Source organism: Epinephelus fuscoguttatus, linkage group LG24, assembly GCF_011397635.1.
Source record: "Epinephelus fuscoguttatus linkage group LG24, E.fuscoguttatus.final_Chr_v1".
Lineage (NCBI taxonomy): Eukaryota > Metazoa > Chordata > Actinopteri > Perciformes > Serranidae > Epinephelus > Epinephelus fuscoguttatus.
In genome coordinates this window covers 15,714,761-15,742,713 of record NC_064775.1, presented here as the reverse complement: position 1 = coordinate 15,742,713, position 27,953 = coordinate 15,714,761, and the positions used below count along the sequence as shown (strand labels likewise).

The following is a 27,953-nucleotide window of genomic DNA, read 5'->3' as shown; positions in this document are numbered from 1 at the left end:
TTAGCTGCTAGCTAACCAAGCTAACACTACTTCAGATCCTGTGTTGTGTAGCGCGTAGCCACTACACCATGACGAAAAGAGTGAAAGATATTAAGGAAAAAAGCTTCACTGCTACACAACGACATCGAGCGCTATGATGCTTTGTTCACACCGTTACCCATTACACTCACTAAAGGCCCAGACCCCAAAAAAAAACAACAAGCAAAAGATGAATCAACTAAAAGCGCTTCAAATGATGACATCCTGAAAGCTGTGCTGGAGCTAACAATCCAGTTTGCAACTCTGGAGGAGAAATTATCCAGCAACACGGATGCCATTACAGAGATATGCAAGCTAAAGCACTGCAGCTAAAAGCAGTGGAAATGCAGGTTCAACACAACGAGAAGGAAATAAAAAACATGTCGGGACAAATCACTAAACTACAGCAGAAATGTGACGACGCCGAGCACTACAGCAGACGCTGGAACCTGAGGCTATATGGGATGAAAGAAACACCCGGGGAGAACGTCAGAGCTGAAATAATGAAGCTTTTTGCTGTGCTTGCACCCGACGACAAGGAGAAGATGGGCTTTCTCATTGACACGGTGCACAGGATTGGAGTTCCCTGTGACAACTCAAACCAACCCATCATCATCCAGTTCAACATGAGGTCCTACGGCTATGGCCTGTGATCGAAGAAGCCAGAAAACAGGGGAAACGAGCCAGCTTTCGTGGCCCCGATGCGTATATTGAAGGGAAAAAAATGACTCGCCAGTGACGTCTACAAAAACCAACAACGGCTAGCAGTGATACAGGGTGTTAATTAAGGTAAACGGTTTAAAATGTAAAACCAGAACCATGGTACTTATGGTTGAGCCAAAAGTTTGTAAGTACTACTAGTAATATTTTGCAGTTATTTGTTCTGCAGACATAAGCTAATTTTTGTTAAAAATGTCATGTTTAAGTTTTAAGGCACTGAATTTGTGTTCTTTGAATGTAAGAGGTCTACGTGATAATATTAAAAGGAAAGCAGTATTTTTATTTCCCAGAAATTGCAGTACAGACATAATATTTTTGCAAAAAAACTCACTCATGTAAGGAAGATGAAAGGTTTTGGAAATCACAATGGGGTGATACAATATTTTTTTCTCATGGCTCAAATCATTCTGCTGGTGTTGCAGTATTGTTTAACAGATTTGCTTCAAATGAAGGATGGTGGATTATTTTAGTTTTAAAGGGAAAGAAAAGAAACAGGAAAAGGAATATTACATCTCTTAACATAAATGGTATCATAAGTTCAGACCCCAACATCATCTCCAATCATATTACCTCATTTTACAACAATCGATATACATCTAATTTTAATTAGACTAAATGTGAAACATTTATAAACCGCATTAAAGAGTTTACACCTCTGATTTCTGAAAACTTTAGAGATGCTTGCGATACTGAGCTCTCTTGCTAACTGAACTGAGCTTAAAGAAATCACCTGGAAGTGATGGTCTGACAGTAGAGTTCTATCTTTGTTTTTGGGATTTGATTAAGGATCATCTCCTACTTATGTTTAAGGATTGTATAAGGAGGCAGGAAATGACAACCACAATGAAACAAGGTTTGTTAACCTTGATTCCAAAACCTGGTGAAGACCACTTAATAATTGAGAACTGGAGACCCATCTCACTTCTAAATATAGATTATAAAATCATTGCACAAGTTTACGCTAAGCGACTAAAAAAGAACTTAGATGAGATAATAAGTGAAAATCAAAATGGCTTTTCATATTAGTTCTAATATTACATTACTGTTAGATCTAACTGACTATTCTGATTTTATAAACTCTAATGCATTGATGCTTTTCCTTGACTTCTACAAGGCATTTCATTCGATAGAACATTCTTTTATTATACAGACCTTACATACCCTAGGTTTTGGAAGCAGTTTCATGAATGTTATTGCCATGTTCTATAAAGCTCATAACCAGCTCAGTTATCTTGTATCCCACAATGTCTAAAAGGTTTTCTGTATCAAGAGGTGTACGTCAAGGCTGTCCTATTTCTTGTTTTCTATTTCTAATTGTTGCTGAACTTTTATTTTTGAACATCTCGCAGAATTCCAATATTCATGGTTTAACAATCTTTGAAAGAGAGGTAAAGATTTCCCAGCTAGCAGACGACACGGTTTTATTTCTTAAGAATAAATCACAAATACAAGCTGCGGTACAGACTACTCAGGAATTTTCAGATGCTTCAGGCCTTAAACTTAACATCAACAAATCTGAAATATTATGTCTCTATGAGACTGATGAACAATTTAGGTTTAATATTCCTGTCAAGCAATGTGTTAAATATTTAGGGATTCATATTACAAAAAACCTCACCCAGAGACAGCAATTAAACTTTCCCCCTAAAATCAAAAAGGCGAAATCCATCTTTAAAGGTGATAGCTACAACTTTTTCATCAAAATGAATACTTTTAAAAAAATAATACATCTACCGAACATTTAGAGGAGTGTAGAATAAAAGTATTAATTTTACTGAAAAAAATATTCATTCATTCATTCATCTTCTAACCGCTTCATCCTCTTGAGGGTCGCGGGGGGGCTGGAGCCTATCCCAGCTGACATCGGGCGAGAGGCAGGGTACACCCTGGACAGGTCGCCAGACTATCGCAGGGCTGACACATAGAGACAAACAACCATTCACGCTCACATTCACACCTACGGACAATTCAGAGTTACCAATTAACCTAGTCCCCAATCTGCATGTCTTTGGACTGTGGGAGGAAGCCGGAGGCGGAGCTCAGGGGTCGCCAGATCGTGATAGCTCTGTGGAGAAATGGCATCGTCTCGGCGTTATATGTCCCAAATTCGAGCAGACCAACAACGAAACAGGACCAGAGTGAACATCGGTCAAGCTTTTGAGCGTTGGTGCCAGCTGAAGGAAGAAAAGGGGCTAAAAAGCCACGCAGAGGTCGCCACTTTCCTTCTGGACAGGTAAGCTAAATGTTTGCTAATGCTAACTAACATTGCTAGCTAACGTGAAGAGCAAAACTCTTGCCAAAATGCAACCTAGGATGTTTTTGTAAATGTACCCGAGTCAAACTTTAGTTTAAAACCATAACTACGACTGAAAAGCCATTTTTAAGATTGAGCATATTTTCGTTTTCAAAATGCCCTTTGAATGGGTTCTGTAGCGGCACTAACGTTACTATGAACACATCAAGAGGGCCCTAGCTCTCGTGCCCTCCTCATTTGGCCCTGTGCCCTTGAAAAAAATATCTGCCCTAAGGCCACAGTGGCCTTGATGCCCCGCCCGCACTGCCCCAGGTGATTTTGCGGTTTTCTCCTCTGCCTCTTTCCTGTCAACATGGCTTTGAAACCTGCGTCTATTGAGAAAAAAACAATGCAATGACAAATTGGAGTCTTACTGAGCAACATCAAATGAGACGGGGTTTGATTTGAGCCTGGCATGAACCGTTGGGACGGGCTGTAACGACAGTTAGACACCACTTCACTCTGTAAAGATATCAATAGTTTGTTTCTACATTTTGTTTGGAAAAACAAACACCACCATCTCAAAAAAGACATCCTTAGTTTAGAGAGAGCAGAAGGTGGGTTGGAACTTCTGATTTTTTTTTTCATTTAAATTCCACTTTTAAAATCAAATGGCTTAAGAAATGTTTGGAGCAACCGACGTCACTGTGGTATTTTATTCCACACAGTTTATTTTAAATGGTAGGTGGCTTAAAATTTTTACTAAGTTGCAATTTTACTGTCGTTAAATTACCAGTTAAATTTTCAAAGTTTTATCAGCAGGCCTTATTGGCATGGAAATTGTGTTATGTGCAAAACTTCTCTCCTCATAAGGAAATAATTTGGAACAATGGCAATATTACTGTCAAAAACAAGACTTTATATAAGGAAAGCTGGATTGAAAGGGGTATAATTTTTGTTGCGGATCTATTTGAAGGTAATGGCAATCTTTATAGATATGAAAATTTCTTAAAAACAAAATCCTTTCCAGTCAAATTCAAAGAATTTGCTTCTGTTGTAAAGGCCATTCCTCAGAGTATACTCGGGTTAATGAAGTGTCACTTAAATTAGCAAAAGATTGAGGTTCAGACACCTTCTCTCATGATTAGAGGGATTGATATACTTGATAGAAAATTTACCAATAAGCGTGATAGGAATGCACTTCATAGCTATAATAAGATCTCCCCCAGAGGAAAGTTCTTCTGGAATTGACAATTAGTTGATATTAATTGCCGTAAAACATGGTTGTGCCCCTTTCAATTCTGTATTTCAAATAAAATAAGAGAACTTCATTTCAAAATACTACACAACATTTATTCTTGTAACAACACAATTTCCAGGTTCACTGACTTGGACGATAAATGCACTTTTCGTGGGATTGAGTCAGAGACAATTGCACATTTATTCTGTATTTGCCCTGTGTCATCTGTGTTTTGGAGGGATTTTGAAAAATAGACATATCATCACAGTCGGACCAAGGTACCTTTTAACCGTTTGTTTTCTGGGAATAACTGACACATTCAGAAACCAGAAACAAGTCGTTTTCTCGTTTTTTTTGTTTTTGGCAAAAAAACGAAAAAACGAAATTCAGCTCAATTTCTTGTTTTCTGATCCTACTGCAAAAAACAAATTTACCACTCCATATTTCGTTTCATTGGTGGGCGGGCTCTCAGCGCTCCCTTACTTCTGATTGGCTAACGTGCTCTGTCACTTACATTTGGGCTGTGCCCTTCAAAATAAGGTTACCTCTTGGCCTTTACGCCAGCAGGATGGCTCTGCAGACCCAGAGGCTGCAGACGCACAGACAGGCAATGAAGTAATGCGACAGCCTTTTATTGTATTGCCTGTTAATATGCAGCTGATAGACCATGAAAATGAAAGCTCTATAGTAACAGTAAGTTTTCTTCAGGATGTACAGTGAACAGTGAAGTCTGTTCTCAGTAAAACTCAACATGACAAGCAAGCACGCCGAAAGTAGTTATTAAAATGACCAGCAGGTGTCGCGCTGCATCAAAGTTGTCATCAGGTATCAGTTGTACATTTGAACACAGGCAAAGATACAGATAGTCAAATCAATTTTATTTCATACACATACCTAGATATTATTTCTTCTCTGAATATCACAAACACATCAGGTAGGGTTTGAGTGAATAGCGGCTACAGACAAAATTGTGCTAAGTGGTAAGATTAAGATGTCCTTTATTGAACCCAGGCACTGACACACAGTGCAAATATAAAAATAAGAGAAGAATACAATCAAAACAATTTGAGCAAAAATATACACATGATGTGAGAAAAGTATCAATAAAATGGAAAGTATGTACAAATGAACAGGGGATAGTATGTAGCCTATGATAGATGCTATACACAGTACAGCACAATGCTACATGTACAAAACGCTGCATGTTATATACAACACAGTGTTTCTTGGAATCTGATAAACTGTTCAATGCTGTTTAAACACACTCAGACTATTAAAGAAACTCACTTTGAAGCTACATTTTGCAGCTGCACCACGATCCTGCTCACTCACAAATATTAATAATCTCCACTATTAGACTATATGAATTATGTTCCATCAGTGCGACCAATCACATCGATAGAGATCGTTATTCATTGATCCTACGGGTCTAACGCTTCACACTGATTTTTATAATTTTAACTGAGATTACACATTTGCAATAAACATTTCAGTGCAGGCGCTGCTCTGACAGACTGACAGCTGTCTGATCCATGTGCACAGAGGCACAGACTCAGGCTATATATATATATTTTTAAAAAAACAAGATGGTTCTTCTTACTCCACCATAGCAGGTAGTGTGAATCTCTAAACTGTCTGCACAACTATTATTATTATTATTATTATTATTATTATTATTATTATTATCATCAAGTGTCTCCATGTGACCACAACTGAGGGGAAAGTCCAGTAACAGCTTAACTCTAACTGATAGTAGCCTATAGTAAATGCCTTTCCATAGATGTACATCTGTTTTTCCCATCTGGCTGTCAACATAGGCCTATTCATTCATATTTGTATTTTTGATGACAACTTTGATGCACTTTCGGCGTGCTTGCTTGTCATGTTGAGTTTTACTGAGAACAGACTTCACTGTTCACTGTACATCCTGAAGAAAACTTACTGTTACTATAGAGCTTTCATTTTCATGGTCTATCAGCTGCATATTAACAGGCAATACAATAAAAGGCTGTCGCATTACTTCATTGCCTGTCTGTGCGTCTGCAGCCTCTGGGTCTGCAGAGTCATCCTGCTGGCGTAAAGGCCAAGAGGTAACCTTATTTTGAAGGGCACAGCCCAAATGTAAGTGACAGAGCACGTTAGCCAATCAGAAGTAAGGGAGCGCTGAGAGCCCGCCCACCAATGAAACGAAATATGGAGTGGTAAATTTGTTTTTTTGCAGTAGGATCAGAAAACAAGAAATTGAGCTGAATTTCGTTTTTTCGTTTTTTTTTGCCAAAAACGAGAAAACGACTTGTTTCTGGTTTCTGATTGTGTCAGTTATTCCCAGAAAACAAACGGTTAAAAGGTACCTTGGTCCAGTCGGTCTGGGTCCGTGTATATTTTGATAGTTTGATGTTTCGTTTTCAAAATAAAACGGATTTACGGAAATACGGCCGTTTTTCCGTTTTTCGTTTTGAGACACATAACCAAATAACGGAAGTACTTCCGTTATTTGGTTTTGAAAAAACGGAAAAACCAAATCGACAAAACGGCCCAATTTTGATTTCTGCAAATTATTATTATTATTATTATTTTTTATTTTTATTTTTTTTTTTTTTTTACCGGTGACAACGACCCACGGGAAGCGGAAGTTAAGTGTAAGAACTTCAAAATAAAACTTTAGCGTGCTAACTGCTAACTTCTTATATTACAGGCTACCGCTCTCTTTCTCAACCATATGGTTCATATTTATTTTACTACTGTGAAAGTATAAGAGCTGGTTGTTTGGAAGAATGCGATAGGCATATAATTGTCATTTAAGCTTGAGTGCGTGAATGCATTTTGTGGAAAAACCTTACGTTCCCTGAGCATCTATAACGTTAAGTCACAGAGGTCCCGGTCAATAGGCTAGTGGCCTGTTAGTATTGCGATTATTATCAGCAGCAGGCATTATTGGAGGCATTATTTACAGGCTAATCATTAGAAAATGAGAACTTGTTATGGCTTTAGTGTACTTGGTGTTTAGCCACAGGGTGGCGCAGTGTTTACACAAATAGTAGACATGCTTTGAGGTTCAAAACAGCAGGCTCTGTGTCTCATCAATCATTGCATTTCAACCGAGAGGTGTGTGGAGGTCGATTCAATGGGGAGCTGCAAGGAATACAAATTGTGTTTTATTAGTCCTTTGGCGATCATTTTATCCGACTGCTAGTCATTTCTCCCGGCTTTGCACCGGGCGTCATCGGTTGCTATAACAACGGCGACAGAGACTCCTTTCCCGAGTCAAAATCCTTGAGGCCAACTGGCCGTGATGACTTCTGTATTTTAACTGCTACACTACTCAGCCGTTATAAGCAATGTAAACTGTAATGTGACCTCAATTTAACAGGCCACTAGCCTATTGACCGGGACCTCTGTGACTTAACGTTATAGATGCTCAGGGAACGTAAGGTTTTTCCACAAAATGCATTCACGCACTCAAGCTTAAATGACAATTATATGCCTATCGCATTCTTCCAAACAACCAGCTCTTATACTTTCACAGTAGTAAAATAAATATGAACCATATGGTTGAGAAAGAGAGCGGTAGCCTGTAATATAAGAAGTTAGCAGTTAGCACGCTAAAGTTTTATTTTGAAGTTCTTACACTTAACTTCCGCTTCCCGTGGGTCGTTGTCACCGGTAAAAAAAAAAAAAAAAAAAAAAATAATAATAATAATAATAATAATAATAATAATTTGCAGAAATCAAAATTGGGCCGTTTTGTCGATTTGGATTTTTCCGTTTTTTCGTTTTGAGACACAAAACCAAATTTTTTGGAAAAACCAAAAAACGGAAAAACGGCCGTATTTCCGTAAATCCGTTTTATTTTGAAAACATCAAACTATCAAAATATACACGGACCGGTCTGAAGGATATTATTACAAAATTTGTATGTAATGATAAATCTTTGTCCTTTGTAATTAATCTTATGCTACTAATCGGCAAATTTTACTTACATAAAATGAGAATGTCCAAATCCCTGTATGTATGTATGTATGTATGTATCCCTTGTATGCCTTTAAATTTCAAATAAAGATTAAGATTATTTAAAAAAAAAAATAAATCAAACTTTACTGCGTCGGCTCAACAACAAAGCCGAGACTGCAAGGCATACTGGGAGACGACATGACATTTCGTAAGGTGCAGTGCCACTAAACATCCAATAGGTGGTACTATAATACCACCTATAACATTACCCGCCTAAAACACATCACACACCTGCAATAGTAAGAACAGAGCCGACAGGCTATGAAATGACTGCGTTATCTCTTTCTCACCTTTCTGAGGGAATCCCAACAAACAAAGGAGGAGGATGACTACTCGGTGCACCATTTCTGCTGCTGGTCTGGGTCTGCCGCTGAAAGTCGAAAGTGAAACTATTTATGTAGCCTAGGGACATGGCCTAGGGACGTGTCCACGCCGGTCAGCTGGCATTACGTCTGTGCACATGCGCACAAACAAGCCAGAACAGCATGTATCACTGCAGCAGTGGTTTCCAACTTGTGGGTCGCGGGTCCACCCTGGATGGACCTTAAAAAGACACTTTATTTTTAAGTGCAGTGAATTTCCAACACAAAGCTTTTATTTTGAAGTGCTGTTTCCTGCTCTGGAATGAGTGACAGCCAGACATCTACCTAACAGAGACAGCCAAAGCCACATACTGTATGCCCAAATGACTAATGTTACAGTAACTAACAGTTCTGTGTTTCCATTTTTAATTTTAAAGAAAAATGAACCTACTAATCACAACACAAGAGTAGCACCATGCAGAATCAGCTGAATATAAAGCTTCCACACTTTATTCTTTAAGTCAAGTTATTGATTCAAAGTCCTTTATGGCACGTTGGTGCAGTGAGAAGAGGAGGATAAAATCTTTCTAAACACTCTCATATATTTTCAGTTATGTTTCCAGAACATGGACGTCTTGGTTAATGACCTTTGTTTCTGTGTCCCAGGACCTCCAGACAGAGAAGTTAAAGGGTCCTCTCACTATCCAGAGACATACATCACTGGACAAACACCTCACTGTCATGAATAAGAATCAGGGGCAACAGCAACATGAAGTGAACAGAAGTGAAACCACTCGTGACATTAACACATCTGTTTAATAAACAAAACAAAAATAAATTAACATAAACAGTCAGAGAACAATTATTAAATCTACAACATTAGATCATTAGAAATGCCTTGGACATAAAGCACAGCACATCAAGTGCAGAAACATATAAACAGACAGAAGACAACAGCAAAAAACATCTGACCCATATACAGTCAACACTTTACCACAATTACAACTACATAATGTGTCCAGACAGAAAAAAAACAGAGTCAAGTGCAAAATTAAGAACACACAGAAATATTATGCAGAAAATAACATCGTGTGTGTTATTTAATATGTTAGCTGTAAATTAAACTTTATAGCTGCATACAGTTATAGTTATATACAAATGTGCTAATTTGGAATAAAATAATCACCTGATTACTTCACATGTCAACTTTATGGATCACTGAATCAAATACACAGCTCCAGTTAGCTGTGTATTATATTCCTTAGTGAGACCTATTTTTATACAGTGTATGGGTGAGACGCACTTGGGCTCATGTCAATGTCTTCCTCCTCACAAAGCACACTAGATGGCGCTATAACCTCACAGGACATTTCCTTGTTCTCATCAAAACACATGAGCTTGTATTCTGGTCATCTGCCTGTTAGATTAGTTTGAATCAAAGCTTTACTGTTGCACTGTGTTGCAGTCACTGTGACTCTGAGTTACAGTGAAGTTACCTGCTTCAGAGCTCTACATGTGACTGTTGAAGCTCCAGGGAGCTGCTTTCTTCTAGTTCCCCTGTTTTGGTTTAACAGTCTTGTGGCGATGGTAAAAACAGCTGTCGCTGACACCCTGCTATCAGAGATGATTCTTTTGGGGAGCCATTTTCTTTCTTTTTCCCAGAAGACGTCTTCTGACGCACCTCGTTCTCTTGACTCAGTAAAGGTGTTTTGGGCCTTCAGATAAAAATAAGATATAAGTCAGTTTCCAAATCACTCTGAACAACAGTGATGGAGATAAACTTGCTGACTGTGAACACATAATGGTCCAAGAACAGTAGGCTACAATGCATCACGGTTGACTTCATAAATATGTTAATACATGAGTTACAGAGGTACAGATGAAAGCACAAATGAAAAATGAATTAAGTGACTTACTCAGTGTCTTTGGTTGTTTTTTGTGGTGTCCTGTTCTCCTCACAGTCTCTGTGTGACAGCCTGAAGGATTTAAGAAAAGTCAGTGCTGAACAAACATTTATTTGTGGGTTTTGTCTAAATAAATCTCAATCAGTAATTATAATATTAACTGTGAGACACTGATGTTACAACAAGGCAAGTTTAAAAGTTTATAATTACCAGTTGCAATGTTTTTTAATAAGCAGGCCGGCAATAATGATAGCAACACAAACACAGGACACCACGACCAACACAATGATCAAAGTGGCATCTGTGAGAAGAGAGGAAAATTAGTAACACTCAACATTCATAAAGCAACTACAGATCAAATGGTGATACTGACATGAGACCACATAAAGGTTCACTTAGTGAAATCACCTTTGTCAGACGCAGATTCCTCATTGGATCTTTGGAAGTGTTTCTCACCATCAGCAGACGACAGTGTGACCTCAGGAATCATGGTAAACACCTCTATCTGAGGACCAGAGAGCACTCGCACTGCACATCCAACCTGTGTGCTGTTGCCATGGAGACGAGGCAACACGGCTATAGCGGTGACAGTGACTGTAGCGTTGGTGTTGGTGACACTGGTAGAGTTGTAGTGAGGGACAGTCAGTGTTACTGTGGGAGCAGGTCGACCTGTGGCCGAGCAGGATACAACTGCCTCTTCAGGAGAGTTTGATTCTCTGACATGTAGAACGGGTTCATGCAGCTCTGCACACACCACACATTTAAAAACATCACATCAAGTTTTTACAGGCCAGACTTTAAGGATGATGGGGATGTCTTTAATAACACTGTAAGGTTCTTACCATAGAGTTGGAGGCAGGTTGAACCAGTGAAAACTCCATCAGGGAAAGTGCTGTACAAACAGTGATAGCATCCTTCATCTTCCTCATTTACATTATTAATAACTATGGAGCTGTTCTGCAGTCCAGCATATTTAAACTCCACTTTATCTCTAAAACCAGGGTTCACTCTCTGACCAAAGTATTCGGTGTAAGGACGTGCCCACACCTATCAGGTGGCATTCCGTCTGTGCACATGCACACAAACAAGCCTGAACAGCATGAATCACTACAGCAGTGGTTCCCAACTCATGGGTCGCGGGTCCACTCTGAATGGACCTTAAAAAGACACTATTTTTAAGTTCAGTGAATTTCCAGCACAAAGCTTTTATTTTGAAGTGCTGTTTCCTGCTCTGGAATGAGTGTTTTAGAGGTGAGGCTTTACCCGAGTGTGTCTGTAGGTGTAGCCTATAGTTTTCGTACATTTAAATATTTGTTTTTTTAACACTCTCTGCATTTTGGATGCGTTTTTCCTATTGTACTTCGAGTATGAAAAATATGGTACAGTAGGAAGATACAGCACAGATGATAATGAAGGACTGAAACATTTGCTGGTGTTGCATTTTCTTTGTGCACAGATGTTGAATAAATAGACTATTTTTGCACTGATCTCAGCATGTGAATGTTTTTGTGGACATTTTAGCCCAGTTCCATTGGTTTGCGGGTGTCCCCTCTGATTGTTTGCCTATTGTACCAACACACCCAAGACAAACTTTTTTGTTGCCAAAAGGCAAAGCAGTTTTATTCGTATGGCAGATTTCACACACCAGGGTCATTCAAAGTGCTTTACAGAGCAATAAAATATGAAACATAATAAAATGACACAGATTTACAATAAAAGACTGAAGACGAAATATTTAAAAGGTAAAGTCTGATTAATTAATAATTACTTTTTTTTTTTTTTGGTTAATAAAAGTAAAGCAGTTTCACAGCAGCCCTGAGACTTTACACTTCATGCCTTATACCCATCACTGCTCCAGCAGAAAATAAGGGGGACTATAAGAGGATATGGATAGGGGGGATAGAGGATATATTACCTATTAACACACTCAGCAGTCTTTTCCCATCACACCTGCAATGCTTCTCACAATGCTTCTCACTTTGAAAAGTTGGGTTCAAGCATATGCGTCGTTAAAGAGCAAAACCTTTCAATATCTGAATAGTTTCTCTAACTGACAGTATGCAGGAGCAGTAGTCGATTAAAAAATGTACAGGAGACCTTTCATCACTTTGTAACCTGTTTAAAAAAAAGTCTGAATGTATCAGACAGCAAAAGCACAAACACTCAAGCTGTGGTGAGGTGAGCCGACGCTGACACACCACCAAGACGAATGGCAGTTTAGAGGCAAACATCAAAACATTTAAAATATAAAAGTAATGCACATCAAGAATTATAATGAGGTGCTGATCACTGGTAATAGACTTGACTGTAGTAAACAAGTGTCACACTTTTATTTTGATGACCTTTCAGCCTTTGGGCCTTCTTCAAGATTAACAAACATACTGAGACACGGGCACACTGATCTGTTATATGGACCACACCTTTGTCACACAGCTGATGATGATTAGGTGATCATGCTTCACCATTAGGTTCAGCAAACCACAGTCACACAGCTGATAGTGGTTAGGTTGCGGGGGCAGCAGGCCAAGCAAAGCATCCCAGACGTCCCTCTCCCCAGCAACGCTCTCCAGCTCCTCCTGGGGGACCCCAAGGTGTTCGCAGGCCAGATGAGATACATAATCCCTCCAGCGTGTTCTGGGTCTGCCCCGGGACCTCCTACCAGTGGGACATAACCGAAACATGGCCAGCAGGAGGCGCCAGGGAGGATCCGGATCAGATGCCTGTACCTCCTCAACTGACCCCTTTCGACTCAAAGGAGCAGAAGCTCTACTTCGAGCTCCCTCTGGATGTCCGAGCTCCTTACCCTATCTATAAGGCTGAGCCCAGCCACCCCACGGAGAAAACTCATTCTGGTTGCTCATATCTGTGACCTCATTCTTTCAGTCACTACATAGAGCTCATGACCATAGGTGAGATTTGGGACGTACTAGATGGACCAGAAAATCGAAAGCTTTACCTTCCGGCTCAACTCCCTTTTCACTCAGATTTGGAGGTGCTGACTCTCATCCTGACCGCTTCACACTCAGCTGCAAACTGCCCCAGTGCATGCTGGAGGTCACGGTGTGATGAAGCAACAGAACCACATCATCTGTGAAAAGCGGAGATGCAATTCTGAGGTCCCCAATCCGGACCCCTTCCTCCCCATTTTGGGGCTACAGCTCAAATAAATTGAAGTTTTCTTGTCAGTGACACTGTGTCCTTGTATTCTGTATTCTGTGCCTTGAGTCAATAACCAGTCAGACGTCTTGATGAGGTAATGGTGTTATGTATGTGAGGTAGATGGACACATTGTTGTCGGAGAGTTTATGTATTAGACACTGAAAGTGACAGCTCAATAAGCAGTACAACAATAAGTCAACACTGTGTTACACTTTTACAAATGAAGCCACGCCCACTCTTGGTGCACCACGATTATTTCCTGTAGAAAATGTGAAAACAGTTCAGATCAAGAGCTCTCTCTGTAGCTTGCACACTGCAACTCACTCATCCTGTACTGGCTGCTACTTCTGCTCTGCTGGCGTCAGCCACTGATGTATCTTATACTGCTATCCTATACTCTATTACACCTTAAACAAATACCAATAACCATAAGGGTCCATGTCATTGTTTCGACAGCCCATTGGTTCGACATCCCATTAGTCCGACTGTCCGCGGTGCTGAACGGCTCGCGGCGGGCGTATGGTGCGCCGCGACCGGCTTGAGGCGGAGCAGGCTCACGGCTTATGTGTTTGTCACTTTCTTTTTCATTTTAACCCACACCATGATCTTTTCCTGACCCTAACCAAGTGGTTTTTGTGCCTAAACCTAACCAGACCTTAACCACAGGGCATCATGATGATTTCGGAACGGACTTCGTAACAATGAGTTTTATATGGTCGGAACAATGGGATGTCGAACCAATGGGCTGTCGAACCAATGGGCAGTTCCCTAACCATAATACATCTTATCGTACCAGTATGGGATGCTCCATGAATATAAAGTCATGCATCTGGAAAGCCATCAGAATTTAAATACTGTAGTAACATTCAGTGACAACTATCAAAATAACGTGAGCAAGAAAAGGTATGATAAAACATTGACCTTGGGAACATAGCTGAAGGTCACAGAATCTGATGTGTCACGAATGTTGGAATGTTTCATCATAGAGGACTCTAGAATGGAATTCCTCATGGAACTGACCAAGCCTACAAATAGCCGGTTCACCATTTCAACTGGCACACTTCGACGAGAGGGATCGACTTCAACTTTTCAACTATGACGATCTCTCAAGATACAACAAGCGACAAAATGGTAAATTGATTCAATTTGTTTGTTTCTGTGAAAATCAGTTTCCCTGCAAAGATGTATACTATGAGACACTGGCAACAATTTGTACAGTCACAGCAGAAATGAATAAATTAAAAATGTGGTTTGTCAGAAACAAATTAGGTAAGGGCTATTTTCACCCTGGTGCAAATATCAACATATTGCTATTTGTACCGGGAAACAATTAGAAGAGGATGCTATTTGTACCCTGGTGTATAGCAGTGTATGCTAACGAATCGTTAGCTATGTAGCTAACCTAGGGTTTGTCGTACCCTGGATTATAGTGACGTGTGCTGTTTATACCCACCTTGGTGCAAATATTTGTACCCTCATTTTGTACAACTAAACTATTATCTTGTCAACCTCAACCCTCAGGACTTACGTTAGCTATATAGCTAGTGGTTTAGTTAGCCCACGCCGTTGTGAGCATTTTTAATTGCGCGGTGGTCATTCTGCAGTTACACCTCCAAAACACTTGTCGGCGGTTGTTTCAGTTAAGCACTGTAAAGTTTAGTTGATTTAAAACACACCCAAAACACACATTAAACATGGCTTAATAGCAACAGTTTCAAACACAAGTACACAAATCAGCTTCACTATAACTCGCAGCATTCACAGACAAATGTTTGTGTTAATCCAGACACATTTTCCCCACAAATACAACATGCTGATGTTATTAGCACAAGCCTATGGCATTTTACATTGTATAAATTAGCCGAGCAACTAGCGATCTTTCCCTCCTCTCATATAAAACCAGGGACAACAGCAACATTTCATGAAGGTAACAGCACACAGTTTGGCTCCATTACAAGTCACAAGATTCACCGACAAAACAACTGTCATACTAAACATGTGTTCCAAACAAATACAAAATGCTAACGTTATTAGTACAAGCCTATGGCATTTTACATTGTGTAAATTAGCCGAGCGACGAGCAGAGATTTCCTCTGCTCGTATGAAACCTGGATAAATCCCAAAGTATAAATCCCTGAAGCATAAGTCACACACAAGACTTTACTATCTTCACAATTTATAGGTTTTTTGTACCCACAAAGTTTGTTGTCACACGTCATACAGGGGTGAAAATAGCTCAGCTGTGAGGCCAAGGCTATTTATACTGGGGTACTTAAATAGTCACTCTGAACAAATTATCATTAAATTTAAACAAAACCAAACTCATGGTGTCAGGAAACAGTAAAATACACACACAAGTACAAGTTGTGATAGACAATGTTATTATACACTGTAAACAAGCATCCACTGGTTTAACTTTTAAAAATTAAGGCAACAATTTGCATGCATCTTTTGAAGTAGTTCCAACTCTGGCATTATCGAGTCAATCCTATGAGTATTTAATAATCTGACAAACTCAATTAATTTAGTACAACCAACATGATTTGCTTTGACATCGAAAAGACAGGTCACCAGACTATCACGGGCTGACACATCAAGACAGACAACCATTCACACTCACATTCACACCTACGGCCAATTTAGAGTCACCAATTAACCTGCATGTCTTTGGACTGTGGGAGGAAGTTAAAGTAGACTCCAGTGATCTGCTTTTATTAACTAATAAGCAGATATGTTTATGTGACTACATACGCAGGATAAGCTGAGATAGTTGCACCCCATCTCACACCTTATTTTAAGTTTGTATTTTCATGAAGGTTGTATTAAGTCTGATAAGAAAAACAAAAAATGGCATGTGGCATCATGGTTGCTTTTCAGACAGAGATGTGATCAGTTATCTTTATTTGAAATCAGTGGGGGTAAATCTTCTAAATATAGTGGAATTTAGGAAATGGGTTTTCAAATCTTTATCTCTCTGATTTACTCTGCACTAAAACAAAAAGAGGGCATGATAAATATCATCTCTGCATGTAAACTCTTCATACTACTATTGCTGGTGTCTTGTTTTGGGACAAAATGTGACGACATGTTGTCTCCATCACTCTTTCCTTCTCCTCTAGTCTACAAGTTACCGGGACATAGTTCAGTATGCTACAACATCTGAAGAGGACACCACATCCTCCTCCTCATCTTCAGATGATGAGTCCCAGGTCATCCTTGGCGTCCTCTCCTCCCCCTCCTCAGATTACTTGATCTGCTCGTTTTTGGGGCAGGGAGTCTTTGGAAAAGTCGCCAAGTGCACCAAGTCAGCCACTAAGGAAACAGTGGCTGTGAAGATCATCAACAACACCTATAAATTTGAGGCATTGAACGAGGTAGGTATCAAAGGTTTCATTTGTACAGTGCAATGCTTCAAATGTACTTTAAATCATTTGCCTGAAATCTAACATCTGATATGTTCCCCAGGCTGCCATCCTTAAACAACTGAGAGCTTTCGACTCAGACAGATACAACTTTGTCAGATACTACGGTGCTTTTACTGACAAAGAGCGATTTTGTCTTGAGTTTGAAATGCTGGACATGAGTTTGTGCACTTTCTTGGAAAAGAGACCTCGCAACTGTTTCTCTGTGAAAGAGATCCGCCCCATCCTGCACCAGGTATGTACTGCATACAGGAGATGGTCACATTAAAATACAATTCACCAAGCCTTGTCACTGTTACTCTACCTGTCAAGTTTCCCATTCCCACAAGATACAGCTTACAATGATAACAGTGACAGTGAGTTTTCAGGCTGACCTTTTAATGTTTCCAGCCGATCAGTTTTAAAATGAGAATCCTGTAAAAGGTATCTGAAATATGCACTTGGCAGCTACATACATGCAGTGCTAACAACTGAGGCTAAAGCAACATGTCCAAGGTTAAAGGTCAGCCTCCTCACCTGTTTATGATCAATGTAGCTATTGCCAAGGTTGCCAAGGTGTGACTGGACTTTGCTGTTTGGCAACCAGAGTAGTGTTTTTGAGGGTATTCTGTGGTGCTGTCATATAGAGTCTCAAAACCTGGGAATAAGTTTGCATTTTTGATCCCTGGAGCACACTGTTGTGGTGAATTTCCTGCTATTTTGTCCACCAGGTGGACTATAATCCATATTGTACAGGACTCAGATCCACTGCATTAAATTGTCAGGTGTTTCTGTTTCTGTTCCACCAACTGGAAATAACTAATTTGCTCTGAAATTATACTCAGCTCAGATCTTACAGGGCCCTCAGCCTGGCAAAGCCCATGTTCAGAAACAAAAACTGACCTGTATACAGCGACTGACTTTATAACATGATTCATTCGTGACTTTCAGATGGCCACGACTCTACAACTCCTGGGAAGCCTTGGACTCGTGCACACAGATCTCAAGCCAGACAATATCATGATGGTGGACCATGTAAACCAGCCTTTGAAGGTTAAGATGATTGACTTTGGCTTGTCCCGTCATGCTTCCCAGATGAAGAGTGGTGAAGAAATGCAGGCGCTTTACTACAGGTAAGTAACAGATGGCAGAGTTCAGGATTTAGATTTTATATCTACTAAAGCAACTAAAACAAATAACCTAAACAATGTATTTGTATTTCTTTTCTCAGGTCTCCAGAGGTCATCCTGGGACATCCCTGCACAGCAGCCATTGCCATGTGGTCTTTAGGCTGCACTGATGCGGAGTTGTTCCTAGGCTATGCCCTGTACCCTGGCAGCAGCGAGTATGACATGGTCAGTATTACAACTAAAGGCGGATTTATGTTTGTGTGTCATTTCTACACAGAGGCTAGGCCATGGGCTCTGCTGTAATGAGCATTTATATTTGTGCAGTAGTGTGTCACTTTGCAGTTACTCCTCTAACAAAACAAATAAAACAACAAAAAGAAATCTTTATATTTAATAAGTGTAACTGACTTTGTGACTTTGTGTTGTGCCAACAGCTACGACATATGGTTCAGACCCAGGGTCAGCTGCCGCTCGGACTTCTGGACAATGGCAGCAAAACAAGGGACTTCTTCTGCAGTGGCAGACGCCATGGACGCCGCTGGAGATTGAAGGTATGAACACTGTCAGCCAGAATGGCTTCCTTTTTATCTTTGTATCCATCAGTGTCTTTGTCTTTGTCATGCTGCTCACTGTGTTTAAGCTAATCGAACGAAATTTCTCTTCAGACACATTTGGAATACGGACAAGTCACCAGGGGCAATAGCAAGTTCAACTCCCTGGATGATTTGAAGAAGGTAGGAAGTTGCATTTGGCAAATCAGATTTTTTTTTCTTCTTAAAAATGAGTACATTCGCCACAAATCATAAGCACCATTAAGATAAACAGAGATTTTTCTGACCTTTGTGATTTATTCTGATTTATTCTCAGATTAGACCAGTCTGCCATCTGTCAGATGAGGACACCATGGCACAAGTTGAAGATGTGGACAACTTCATTGATTTACTCAAGAAGATGCTTTATCTGGACCCAAGGAAACGGATATCGCCCAGCCTTCTTCTTGAGGATCCATTCATCACCATGACTGACCTCATTGACAGCTACCCCAACAGCTTCTAGTAGGTCTACATTAAAATGCTGTGTGTAGAACATCTGTGCTGGTGCGGATGGACGAATGTTGATTTAATTATTGATCTTCTCTTAGCACCAAATCAGCTTGTGAGATGATGGAAGTCTGTCGGGATCAGAGTCAGAGATCAGAAGACATGGAACAGGATTCATGGCTCAACCCGCAGGCCTCCACCAGCACAGCCACCCTGGACCAGCACAATACCCCCAGCCAGGTTGCTCCTGCTTGGCACAATCACCAGGAGCATCCCCTGGTACTGGAGGTTGCATCGGCCATCTTCAGTAGCCTCTCCATCTGTGACGACCAGAGTCCACCACGGCCACAGCAACTCAGCTGTTCCGTTGCCAAGGGAAAGGCAACGCCAGAGCACCAGTTGCCCACCACCTCTGTGGCTACATCCGATACTGGCAAAGTATCGGATGTGAGGAAACTGAAGAGGAGGTTTTCTGAAACCTCACAGAGCGGTGACAGGTGAGTGTTGTATACCCTTCCTGGTCTTACTTTGCAGTATACGTGTATATATACAGATTACCTGATATTTGCTGTTAAAATTGAAAAGACTGAAACTGTATTTGATCTATGCAGAAGTCTGGAGAGCGGCCCAGCCCCGAAGAAGAAGATGAGGATGGATCTAATCGAGACACATGCAGGTAGAATCATCTATAGCAGCACACATTTGAGATCAGCTTTAAATGAATAACACGTTGAAGCATTGTAAGCATCATAACTTTATATTTTTCATTTTTCCTTTTATGCAGAGCAACACGAAACCTCCAAAGAGGCTCCAGCTGAGGCTTCATCCAGCATGGCCACAGCTACGCCTCAGAGGAAAAGGACGTGGGCGACCTTTGTAGCCTCATACACTGGGTCAAGGTGGGTGTTATTCTATTTGTCTATACTTAATAAAGATTGCTGTTCAAGTTCAAGACATTCAAACATATTTCATCTATGCAGAACTCCATACACTGGATCACTGGAGAGGAAGAAAAGGAAGATGACAGTGATGGATTCTTTAAGCGAGGCCCAAACTGAAGCTCCGTCCACTGAGGCCAAAATTAATCCTCAGAGAAAAAGGACGTGGGCGACCTTTGTAGCCTCGCACCCTGGGTTAAGGTAAGTGTTCTTTTATTTGTCTGAACTTATTTATGCCAACTGTTTAAATTCAAGACATTCAAACACATTTCATCCATGCAGATCTCCATTCAGCAGCTCACCAGAGAGGAAGAAGAGGAAGATGAGCCTGCTGCTTGAATTGAAAGAGGCTGAAGCTCCGTCCACAATAACAACTCAGAGGAAGAGGACATGGGCCACTTTTGTAGCTTCCTATAGTGGATTGAGGTACGTGCTCTTTGATTTGTCTAAATTATTTTAAGCTAACTGCTAAAATTCAAGACATTCAAACATATTTCATCTATGCAGAACTCCATGCTCGCCAGAGAGGAAGAAGAGGAAGATGGAAGTGATGGATTCATCAAGTGAGACCCAAACTGAAGCTCCGTCCACTGAGGCCAAAATTAAACCTCAGAGGAAAAGGACGTGGGTGACTTTTGTGGCCTTGCACCCTGAGTTAAGGTAAGTGTTCTTTTATTTGTCTGAACTTATTTATGCCAACTGTTTAAATTCAAGACATTCAAACACATTTCATCTATGCAGAACTCCATGCTCGCCAGAGGGGAAGAAGAGGAAGATGAGCCAGTCACATGATTCAAATAAGGCTCCAACTGATGAGTCTGAGACACAAAAGAAAAGCAAGCTTATCTTTGACTCCTGTTCAGTGGGTCTCAGTCTCAGTTAAAAACAAAGCAGGTGGTTTTGGTGAAACCTTAAAACTTTTTTTCCCCACAGGGAAGCGCCAGGAATCTAACCAGGCATCATCCAGCGAGGCCAAAAATCCAGAGATCATTGAAAAGTTTGTATTTTGTCACTTCCCAGTTTTAAAGAGATTGTGCTGTTACTGTAGGATTCAAGATATTTAAACAACATTTCATCTTTGCAGGAACCCAGACTGCTCATCTCCAAAGAGGAAAAAAAAAGAAAAAGATCCTCTCCGGTGACAGTGGCCCAAACCAGACCTCTGAGGAAAAGGAAAGTGTCCGATTAGGTAGGTGTTGCGTCACATCCCTCTTTAGTCGGTCTGTCCCATTAGACTTTATGATTCAAGAGATTCAAACAAGTTTTGATGTGTGCAGAAATCCAGACTGCAGCTCCTCCACAGAGGAAAAAGAGAGAGAGGAGCCTGGATTGAGGGTGCACCTTCACGTGCAGGTAAGCTCTTCTAATGCAACTCACGCTCAGGATCAGCTGATTGTAAATCAAGAAACTTTAGGTCTGATACTTGTGAGGATTAAAATTTGTTACTGAAAGTTTGCTATGCAAACTTGAGAACTTGCCATAACTAAACTTTGTTGTTGTTGGACAGTGGCAGGCCACCAGAGCCACGACGGCCGACAGAGGCCGACGGAGGACGACGGAGGACGACGGAGCCAGGACAAAGGATCAGGACCACAGATCAACGGTTCAGGGTAATATCAGGTCATTAGGAGGTTGGTAAGTAACGCCTGCACAGGAGACGTCTGTTATGACTGTCTGTTTGATATGCTGCCCATAAGACACTACACTATCTCTGGAAGGGAGTTCCCTCTCGTGTGGTCCTTCCCAAGGTTTCTTCCAGCTCTCCCGTGAAGGGTGAGTTTGGGAGTTTTTCCTTGCCCGCTTGAGGGAAGTGTCATCATGATTTGGGCATAATTTTTCGTTACTCTTGACATGAGTAATTGGATAATCTAAAATAGCATAAAATTGGATGATATCAAATGAAATAAAATAAATTCATTAATTGGATATAAGGTGTTGTCGTTGTATTATTATTATAGAATAATGAAATAGAATACAAAAAATATAACGTACTACATATACAGTATTAAATTGTAAATCATTTTATGCTGTATTACTCTATATTTTATTATGTGATATAATTTTTCAAATAATATTATATAAATAATACATATTATCCTTTATACTTATTTGATATATAATGTGAAATAATATAATGTAATATATGTGTAAAAATACTTTGTTAGTTTATACATTATTACATTATATAATTTTATATTATATTGCATTATATAATATAATGTTTTTTTCAAAAATAATATAATACAATACACAATAAAAAAAATATAATATAATGTAATATATATGTAAAAAATATTTTATATTTGATATAATATTACATTATATCATATTATATCGTATAATGTAATATAATATATTAAGATAAGATAAGATAAGAAAAGATATACTTTATTGATCCCCCAGGGGAGATATTCAAGTGTCACAACAGCACAAGACAAAATCAAAGGACCTTAAATAGAATAAGATTAAAGAGAAGACATAAAATGTAAAAATTAAAGATAATAATAGATAAATAAGAGATAAAATAAAATTGCTACAACAGATGAATATAGTGACTAAAAAATGGCAGACAAAGTGTTGAATGAAATAAAGTGACAGGTGGCAGATAAAGTGTCATATTGGACGGATGCAAAATAAGTCAGTTCAGAGCTGGATGTTGCTTGTTGTACAGTCTGATGGCAGTGGGCACATACAAGCGTCTGAATTGTTCAGTTCTGCTCCTGGGTGGGATAATCTGCTGGCTGAATGAGCTGCCCATCAGCCACAGCTCGTTGTGCAGAGGGTGAGAAGGATTGTCCAGGATTGCACAGATTTTGTCCTTCACTCTCCTCTCAGCCACTGTCTCCAGACTGTCCAGGTCCAGTCCCACCACAGAGTGAGCTTTCCTCACAAGCTTGTTGAGCCTGTTGACCTCACCAGTCTTAACTCCACCCCACCAGCACACTACAGCAAAGAAGAGTGCACTGGCAACCAGACTGGTAGAAGGTCTTGAGGAGCCCACTACAAACGCCAAACGATCTGAGTCTCTTCAGGAAGAACATCCTGCTCTGTCCTTTCCTATAGAGGGCATCTGTGTTATGAATCCAGTCCAGTTTATTGTTGATGTAGATCCCAAGGTACTTGTACGAGTCCACCATCTCCACCTCCTCGCCCTGGATGGTGACTGGGGCAGGTTGCCTCTGGTTCCTCCGGTTGTCCACCACACCTCCTTAGTCTTACTGATGTTGAGTTGAAGGTGGTTTCGGTTGCTCCACGCGACAAAGCTCTGAATCAGTCCTCTGTACTCCTCCTTGTCATCATTTCTGGCGCACCCGACTATAGAGGAGTCATCGGAAAACTTTTGGAGGTGGCAGGAACCAGAATTGAACCGGAAATCAGAGGTGTAGAGGGTGAAGAAGAATGGTGCCAGAACAGTTCCTTGGGGCACCCTGGTGTCACTTGACACCACCTCAGATACGTAGCCACCCACCCAGACATACTGCAGCCGGCCCGTGAGGTAATCCAAAGTCCAGGCAGTGATGTCCGGGTGAAGTTGCATATCCAGCAACTTGTCTCTCAGGAGGCTGGGTTGAATGCTGTTGAAGGCACTGGAGAAGTCAAAGAATATGACTCACAGTGCTTCCAGCACTCTCCAAGTTAGACAGGGCCTTGTGAGTGAGGAAGATGATGGCATCCTCCACACCAATGATATATATATATATATACATATATATATATATATGTATACCAATATTATAATATATATATATATATTATAATAATATAATATAATATAATATAACATAACATAATATAATATGTACAGTACAGGCCAAAAGTTTGGACACACCTTCTCATTCAATGCGTTTTCTTTATTTTCATGACTATTTACATTGTAGATTCTCACTGAAGGCATCAAAACTATGAATGAACACATGTGGAGTTATGTACTTAACAAAAAAGGTGAAATAACTGAAAACATGTTTTATATTCTAGTTTCTTCAAAATAGCCACCCTTTGCTCTGATTACTGCTTTGCACACTCTTGGCATTCTCTCCATGAGCTTCAAGAGGTAGTCACCTGAAATGGTTTCCACTTCACAGGTGTGCCTTATCAGGGTTAATTAGTGGAATTTCTTGCTTTATCAATGGGGTTGGGACCATCAGTTGTGTTGTGCAGAAGTCAGGTTAATACACAGCCGACAGCCCTATTGGACAACTGTTAAAATTCATATTATGGCAAGAACCAATCAGCTAACTGAAGAAAAAGGAGTGGCCATCATTACTTTAAGAAATGAAGGTCAGTCAGTCTGGAAAATTGCAAAAACTTTAAATGTGTCCCCAAGTGGAGTCGCAAAAACCATCAAGCGCTACAACGAAACTGGCACACATGAGGACCGACCCAGGAAAGGAAGACCAAGAGTCACCTCTGCTTCTGAGGATAAGTTCATCCGAGTCACCAGCCTCAGAAATCGCAAGTTAACAGCAGCTCAGATCAGAGACCAGATGAATGCCACACAGAGTTCTAGCAGCAGACCCATCTCTAGAACAACTGTTAAGAGGAGACTGCACAAATCAGGCCTTCATGGTCAAATAGCTGCTAGGAAACCACTGCTAAGGAGAGGCAACAAGCAGAAGAGATTTGTTTGGGCCAAGAAACACAAGGAATGGACATTAGACCAGTGGAAATCTGTGCTTTGATCTGATGAGTCCAAATTTGAGATCTTTGGTTCCAACCGCCGTGTCTTTGTGAGACGCAGAAAAGGTGAATGGATGGATTCCACATGCCTGGTTCCCACTGTGAAGCATGGAGGAGGAGGTGTGATGGTGTGTGGGTGTTTTGCTGGTGACACTGTTGGGGATTTATTCAAAATTGAAGGCACACTGAACCAGCATGGCTACCACAGCATCCTGCAGCGACATGCCATCCCATCCAGTTTGCGTTTAGTTGGACGATCATTTATTTTTCAACAGGACAATGACCCCAAACACACCTCCAGGCTGTGTAAGGGCTATTTGACCAAGAAGGAGAGTGATGGAGTGCTGCGGCAGATGACCTGGCCTCCACAGTCACCGGACCTGAACCCAATCGAGATGGTTTGGGGTGAGCTGGACCGCAGAGTGAAGGCAAAGGGGCCAACAAGTGCTAAACACCTCTGGGAACTCCTTCAAGACTGTTGGAAAACCATTTCAGGTGACTACCTCTTGAAGCTCATGGAGAGAATGCCAAGAGTGTGCAAAGCAGTAATCAGAGCAAAGGGTGGCTATTTTGAAGAAACTAGAATATAAAACATGTTTTCAGTTATTTCACCTTTTTGTTAAGTACATAACTCCACATGTGTTCATTCATAGTTTTGATGCCTTCAGTGAGAATCTACAATGTAAATAGTCATGAAAATAAAGAAAACGCATTGAATGAGAAGGTGTGTCCAAACTTTTGGCCTGTACTGTATGTCACATATCATTTTATGTTATACTATATTAGACTATGTAATATAATATTTTTTTTAAATAATATAATAATATAAATTTAAATACTTAATTTACTTTAATTAAAATACTCTTATTATTATTATTACATATTATATTATCACATAATATGATATAGGACAAGATCACAATAGAAAAAAAACAGAAATAACAATAACAATAGAAGTGTTATGATATATATGTTATTATATATGCTATTTTCTTTTTCATGTAATATAATATATTTTATGAAAAATATACGTACAATATATTTTATTAAAAATATAAAAATATAAATTCATACATTTAAAAATTTAAGGCGGTTTTTGCATTCCATTATTTTATGTCTCTTCCTGCATTACATCTCATCATTTGTATCCTGCTAATGGATCAACAGTTTCAATTGTGTCCATACAATTCAAATGAAATACACCTATTTAGTTTGGAGAGTCTAATTACTTTAGAGAAACACAGTATAGGAGTCACAGTAAAAACTTCCTGCAGAAAGTGTGTGAATGCTGAAAGCTCAAATCAAATTTAGAAGAACTGCTGAAAATGCACAAATGTTAAATGAATGACCTTAACGATCTGGATTAAATCTGAGGTTACAAGTCCTGGTGTGATCCTAGAGTCAGATTTAAACCTTCAGGTCCCACATTAACAAAGTGACGGAAACCACCTCAGAAACATCGCTAAGGTACGACCATTTCTAAATGAAAGAGATGCAGAGAAATTGATTCATGCCTTTATTTCAAGCTGTAACTACTGTAACACACTTTTTACTGGCCTCCCAAAAACACCACTGAGAGACTTCAGCTCATTCAAAGCTCTGCAGCTCGGCTATGAACCAGCACCAGGAGGAGAGAGCACATCAGGCCACTCTGAGCTGCTCTGCACTGACTTCCTGTTCGACTTTGAATTGATTTTAAGCTCCTCCTCCTTGTATACAAAACCCCACATGGGCTGGGACCGAGCTACATCACTAACTCCCTTGTTAAGTATTTGCTTCCAAGGACACTGCGATCATCTGCTGCTGGTTTACTGGAGGTTCCCAGGAACAGCCGGAAGAACATCAGGGATGTGGCATTTGTCAATTATGGAAAGCACAGGGACGGACAGGTGAAACATATTTTATAAATGATGGCTAAGTGCCTTTAAGGTGTCCCACTAAGCCATGCCTTGAGCCAGCATGCACACTTTCAGGACCCTGAAACTGAAGGTTACTGTGCCTTTCCTGCTATGAGACGTCAAAATGTCTCCTGTGAATATGGGCTATACTGGGATTAAATAACCACAGAAGCGTTTAATTGAGAAGCTTTTAATTATCTTCTTTAATGGAATGATTTATGTGTGTAAGGAAAGTACATGAAGATGTAATGTACAGTTCTTGGGTTTGATATGGTAAACAAAAACACTGACAGACAGCAGAGCCCTAAAATCGAACGTTAGGCTCAGAGGGGTCTTGAGCCAGTTCAGAGGCTGCAGGCCTGTACTTCTCGTCAGCCAGCTTGAGAGACACTGAGGTGTTGAGCATGGAGGCCCTCAGTTTGCACCACACCAGGTGATCAGTCAGCCCGAAGATCTGCGCGGCAAACTAAGCAGTCAGGACTGAGAGATGGGCAGTTGATGATGGAATACTCCATGTTTCCTGGCACCACAGGACCAAGGCTTCTTACTTCTGCCAGCTACGGCCACAAACACGGTGGATACGCTGTCACCTGAGGAAAATCATACAGATATTATTACATACTTGATAACTAAATCCTCTCTCCTCTCTAAATTTAACATTTAGATTTCATATTTAGATTTAAAATTTAGATTTAGATTTAACATTTGACATTTAGATTTGGATTTAACATTTAGATTTAACATTTAATATTTTGTTTTAGATTTAACATTTAGATTCAACATTTAACATTTGGATTTAGATTTAACATTTGGATTTAGATTTAACATTTAGATTTAACATTTAACATTTAGATTTGGATTTAACATTTAGATTTAACATTTAGTATTTTGTTTTAGATTTAACATTTAGATTCAACATTTAACATTTGGATTTAGATTTAACATTTAGATTTAGATTTAACATTTAACATTTTGATTTAGATTTAACATTTAGATTTAGATTCAACATTTAACATTTGGATTTAGATTTAACATTTAGATTTAGATTTGGATTTAGATTTAACCTTTAGATTCAACATTTAACATTTTGATTTAGATTTAACATTTAGATTTAACATTTAACATTTAGATTTAACATTTAGATTTGGATTGAACATTTAACATTTAGATTTAGATTTAACATTTAGATTTAACATTAACGTGTCCTGAGATTTAACATTTAACATTTTGATTTAGATTTAACATTTAGATTTAAATATTGCTGTAAATGTGGTAAAAAAAA

At 39.7% G+C, this 27,953-nt stretch overlaps 3 protein-coding genes and 1 long non-coding RNA gene across 6 annotated transcripts in view; 2 read left to right on the top strand and 2 right to left on the bottom strand.

Moving 5' to 3' along the window:
* Positions 1-8,812, bottom strand: part of LOC125885219 (OX-2 membrane glycoprotein-like) — a 33,543-nt gene extending 24,731 nt beyond the window's left edge. For all 3 annotated transcript variants that reach the window (XM_049570767.1, XM_049570770.1, XM_049570769.1), the window contains exon 1: positions 8,513-8,812. In XM_049570767.1, the coding sequence (XP_049426724.1) occupies positions 8,513-8,567 (55 nt within the window). In that variant the 5' untranslated portion in view covers positions 8,568-8,812. The remainder of the gene's footprint in view (positions 1-8,512) is intronic.
* Positions 8,813-10,091: 1,279 nt separating this feature from the next.
* On the bottom strand, positions 10,092-14,598 carry LOC125885264 (OX-2 membrane glycoprotein-like). The gene is made up of 6 exons (XM_049570814.1): positions 14,509-14,598; positions 11,271-11,475; positions 10,885-11,172; positions 10,639-10,729; positions 10,441-10,500; positions 10,092-10,239 (listed from the first exon to the last, which is right to left on the bottom strand). Exons 1-6 carry the CDS (start codon positions 14,596-14,598, stop codon positions 10,092-10,094), a joined length of 882 nt encoding a protein of 293 aa, XP_049426771.1.
* A 39-nt stretch (positions 14,599-14,637) lies between these two features.
* On the top strand, positions 14,638-20,301 carry LOC125885263 (homeodomain-interacting protein kinase 1-like). The gene is made up of 12 exons (XM_049570813.1): positions 14,638-14,718; positions 16,707-16,961; positions 17,053-17,244; positions 17,940-18,121; positions 18,220-18,343; positions 18,553-18,669; positions 18,784-18,852; positions 18,986-19,173; positions 19,260-19,655; positions 19,770-19,834; positions 19,943-20,057; positions 20,139-20,301. The coding sequence occupies exons 1-12, from the start codon at positions 14,683-14,685 to the stop codon at positions 20,299-20,301; spliced, it is 1,902 nt and encodes a 633-aa protein (XP_049426770.1). The 5' UTR covers positions 14,638-14,682.
* A 112-nt stretch (positions 20,302-20,413) lies between these two features.
* LOC125885218 (uncharacterized) lies at positions 20,414-21,791 on the top strand. Its single transcript, XR_007448825.1, has 6 exons — positions 20,414-20,522; positions 20,604-20,756; positions 20,838-21,093; positions 21,181-21,285; positions 21,374-21,449; positions 21,604-21,791. It is a non-coding gene; the product is annotated as an uncharacterized LOC125885218 (long non-coding RNA).
* Positions 21,792-27,953: the final 6,162 nt, after the last annotated feature.